Source organism: Alosa pseudoharengus, unplaced genomic scaffold (assembly GCF_046254945.1).
Source record: "Alosa pseudoharengus isolate Yale_2024_CS ecotype anadromous, Long Island Sound unplaced genomic scaffold, YU_APseudo_1.1 YU_APseudo_1.1_scf_6, whole genome shotgun sequence".
Taxonomy (NCBI): Eukaryota; Metazoa; Chordata; class Actinopteri; order Clupeiformes; family Clupeidae; genus Alosa; species Alosa pseudoharengus.
In genome coordinates this window covers 23,617,516-23,622,179 of record NW_027468848.1, presented here as the reverse complement: position 1 = coordinate 23,622,179, position 4,664 = coordinate 23,617,516, and the positions used below count along the sequence as shown (strand labels likewise).

General features: G+C 48.5%; 1 protein-coding gene across 1 annotated transcript in view; it reads right to left on the bottom strand.

Annotated features, from left to right (window-relative positions):
- ncor2 (nuclear receptor corepressor 2) overlaps positions 1–4,664 on the bottom strand; it is a gene marked incomplete in the record, with an annotated part of 110,346 nt that overhangs the window by 28,567 nt on the left and 77,115 nt on the right. Inside the window, 3 exon segments of the mRNA XM_076270286.1 lie at positions 1,915–2,431; positions 2,969–3,101; positions 3,533–3,675. Of these exon segments, the coding sequence (XP_076126401.1) occupies positions 1,915–2,431; positions 2,969–3,101; positions 3,533–3,675 (793 nt within the window).

Below are 4,664 nucleotides of genomic sequence, written 5' to 3'. Positions count from 1 at the left end.
TGTTAGATATTATTCATTTAGAATTATACGTGTTATTTCTTCTTTTCTTTTTTTTTCTCAAATAGATATTGTACCAGTTCATATTATTTTGTTATATGTTTCCTTTGGCAACACGGCGTCACTGAGTAATATGCCAATAAAGCTCCATTGACATTGAAATTGAATTGAGGGAGAGAGAGAGAGGGAGAAAGAGAGAAAGTGTGTTTGTGAGAGAGTGGGGAAAAGAGAAATGAGGGAGGGAGAGTGACAGAGCGAGAGAGAGAGAGGGAGAATAGAGGGATGAAGAAAAAGAGTGTGTTGAGAGTTGGCTTAGAGGTTTTAGTTCTTTCTTTATATGGCCAGGGCCAATCTCATTTCAACAGGCTATAAACAGACCTGAACAGCCCAATATGACACACAAACATAACTGAGCTAGTCCTTAGCTCTCACAGACACACACTCCTGTCTGAACACACACACAGTCATAAGACACACGGCATGTACACTCACATACATCTCCTATATTCAGAAGATCTCCCTCTGTGTCTCTCTCTCTCTCTCACGCGCACGCGCACACACACACACACACACACACACACACACACACACGCACACACACACACACACACACACACACACACACTCCTGCCTTTGTTTGAGTTGGACTGCATAGAAGGCAATCTAGAAGGTTTCCCTCAACTCTGCCAAGGCCGACAGTGTCTGCTGTCATGGAAAATAAGAGGGTGCTGTCAGACACGTACTCATACGCACACGGGCAAACACACACACACACACACACTGAGAACACAATTCTCTCCCTCCCATAGCCTGAACGGCATTAACCACACATGCCATCCTAATAGTGCGTTTCAACAACTGTGACCAGCACGCACACACACCCCTGGACACACATTTTGTTCATTCAGCCTCACCATAAGCACTCACACTTAACCTAGTTCCAACACACACCACACACACACACACACACACACACACCAAGATCAGACTGCTGTTGCATTTCTCACACATCTGACCTGATTTCACAGTAGCCCACGCAGTTCAGTGCAGTCTCCCCCGTTAAAGACTTACATAAAACTCCCTCCCTCCCTCCCTCCCTCCCTCCCTCCCTAGCTCATCCCTTCATCCACACTGCTCCCCATCTTCTCCGTCATCCTATGATCCTCTGCTCATCTCCCCATTCTGACATCTGTATTTTTGGGCTCACCCCCCCCCCCTCCCCTCTGCCCTCTCTCACCTACAAACCAACTATAGCAAGGAAACTAAAAAAAAAAACTGTAAACAAAAAGTGGACATGCATTGATGTATTGATCTAATAGAGTACCGAAGTGTGAGGTTCCGTTACCATGACTGCAGTGTCACTGGATCTAAACAAACTTTTGAAGTGGCATCGACAGCATTGCATTTAGACATGTGGGATAGTTTCTACCTCTCAAATTGAATTATTGACTATAGCCTACATTTATAAATTAACTAATGTCTTGGAAACGTTGTAAAATTATTTAAATAGGTTAATAAAGCCACCACTATGGTCACTACTATGGTTAGATTGATTTGTTTAGATCCAGTGAAATTGATGCCTTGACAACGCTACGTCATGGCTTCGGTACTCTATTGACCAGAACAAGTCTGCCCATTCTTTTCTGATTCTCTCACTGATGGCCCCCTCCTGTTGTTTTCATCACAGCTTGTAATCACTCGGACGCTTACTCTCTCTGCATTTATTGCTTTCTCTTCACTTAAATTGTTTTATTAGCGTGGCTGCTTATCAGAGATGTGATTCTTCCAGATTAATCCGGAATTTTTTTGATTTTTCGAAAGCAACCCCCATTCAAATTGTTCAGATCCGCCTACTTATGATATACTTATTATAACACACACACACACACACAGACCCCCCCCCCCCCCCCCCCCCACCTGTTCTTGTCGCTGCTTTCCGTCTCCTCCACCTCGTCGGCGCTGCAGGTGGCGCTGGAGTCACTGTCGCCATGGCCGCTGGCCTTGGGCTCTCGCTCGCGCTTGGCCTTGCCGTGGCCCTTCATCTCCGGCGGCTGCGGCTCCAGCTGCGGTGGCTTGCTGTCTCCGCCGGACCCCTCGCCCGCCGACCCCACCGCCGAGGAGGAGGAGGAGGAGGAGGACGACGACCCTCCGGTGGGCCCGGCGCCGTCGCCCTCCGTCTTGACTTCCTGCTTCACGTCGCCGTGGGACACCGGCGGGGGCTTCCCGTCCTCGCCGCCACCACCACCGCAGCCCGTGTCCATGGCGACGGCGTCCTTGTCGTCCTTGCCGCCGGCCGCTTTGGCGCGGGAGGAGGACGAGGAGGTGGTGGAGGAGGAGGCGGAACACGAGGCGGCCTCCTCCTTGGGCTGCTTGCTGTCTTCAGAGGAGCGCGGCGACGGTAGAGACTCCGTGTCCGAGCTGTTGTTGGCTCCGCCTGAAGAGGGAAGATAACGAGAGAGTGAGCGAGAGAGAGAGAGAGAGAGAGAGAGAGAGAGAGAGAGCGAGTGAGAGCGAGAGAGAGCGAGAGCGAGAGAGAGAGAGAGAGAGAGAGGGAGAGGGAGAGAGAGAGAGAGAGAGAGAGAGAGAGAGAGAAGACAAAAGGGTTTTCGAGAATCAACCTTGGGTCTGGACATGAAATGAACATGGTGTGGCTCTGGAATGTTCAAGTTCACTCAGACCTACAAGGAGTTCAAAGCCTAAAAAATGGAACATGGCCATCTATAACACTGCAGCTCAGGTCTGGTTTAGGGGAAAAAATGACAAGAAAACAAAAAGAGACGACAGATAAACCCTGAGCCAACTCTACAATGATGCACATGGCCAGAAAATGCTGTACAAAGTGCATGTTAAACCAAATCCTCAAACTAGAAAATGCTCCTGTGACCATGTGCAAGCCTGGTTTATGTGTATTCTACGTGTGTGTGTGTGTGTGTGTGTGTGTGTGTGTGTGTGTGTGTCTGTCTCTCCATACCGTCTCCGTCCTCTGCGGCCTCTTCCTCGTTGCCGCTGGCTCCTGATCCCTCCTCATCCTCAGCTGCTGAAGGGGCGCTGGCCTCCTCGCTCTGCAGGGCCTTGCCCTTACGCCGCGCCTTACGCTCACGCTCCTACACACACACACACACACAGAGTTAGTGCTGAACAAATCTATGGCGCTTAACACGTATAGTCCGTGTTAATACAGTTGGAAACACACCCACACGAACTGTATCAGTCATTAGAGACCCACCCAAAAACCACATCAACAAAACCAAACCACACACACACACACACACACACACACATTCACTCATCACTCATCGGTCATTACCAAGTGGAACAAAAAGCCATCATTACGCCCACACTGCAGACACAATATCATCATCGCTAGCATGGACGCTAACTATTATAAAGACTAAAATAAAAAATGTCAAAACATGCAAGCATGCACAAGTAACCACACACAGAGACATAGAGAGATAGAGGGAGGGAGGCAGTGAGAGATGAGAGAGAGAGAGAGAGAGAGAGAGAGAGAGAGAGAGAGAGAGAGAGAACTGACCGATCTCATTTTATGCTGCTGCAGAATCTCGTCCAGTTTCTGCCTCTTCTTGTAGTTGAAGTAGAAGTTCTTACATTGCGACACCGTCTTGGAGCCAACCATCTTGGCAATGGCCGACCAGTTGCGTCCATACTGCAGCAGACCTGAAGAAACGAGCATAGAGACACAGAGCAGAGAAATCAATGACAAGTCACATGACCGGAGCTCATAAACCTGAGCAACTTCACATGGACACCAGTCATCTTCTAACATGCGTTCTGTGCATGCATGAATTTGTATGCTATAAGTCTGCTTGTGCATGTGAGTGTGTGTGCTTGTGTGTATGAGCAAGGGTGTGTGTGTGTGTATGTGTGTATGTGTGTATACGTGTGAGAGCAATTGAGAGAAAAAGCAGAAGAGGAGCTGTGGGGTTGCACTGCATGCCACACAGGGAAGTCCCAGCCCATGTGTGCCAAGCGAGCGTGTGGTCAGCTCAGACGGTCCAAGTATCTGCCCAACAGGCAAAAAGCCCACCACACCACACACACGCAGAGGCACACACCTGTGCATTCAACTGCTAAGAGTTACAGACCTAAGTCATTAACATTCCACCTTGTGTCCTGACATTGAACAAGGCATAACTTTGCCCACTTCTCAGACACACACTCACTCGCTCTGGAATTCATTTACTGTATGACCGTGATAGCGGCATTATCTCACCTAGTTAGTACTGGAAATGAATGCTAGGATGCAACAACAGCAATCAATATCTGTAGCCTATGCACCAGAAGGACTATGGAGCCAGGTTATGGCTTTATGGGCAAACACTACTTGGCTCAGAACAGCCGCATAACTTCTCTCAGTCTCTGATAAGATAAAAGATAGCGTCTCTTTCTCAACAGGAGAAAGAAAGCTTATGTCACGACTTCTTCAATGGCAAATTTGGTGAGACGCAAAAACATGCTAGTCTCTGACTTCTCCCCTACTGGCTGTTGTTCATGCTATCTCTCCCTCCCTGTCTGTGTAACTCTCACATTCTCTCTCTCTCTGTCTCTCTCTCTCTGTCTGTCTCTCTCTCTGTCTGTCTCTCTCTCTGTCTGTCTCTCTCTCTCTTTGTCTCTCTCTTTGTCTCTCTCTCTGGGGCAATGTACAA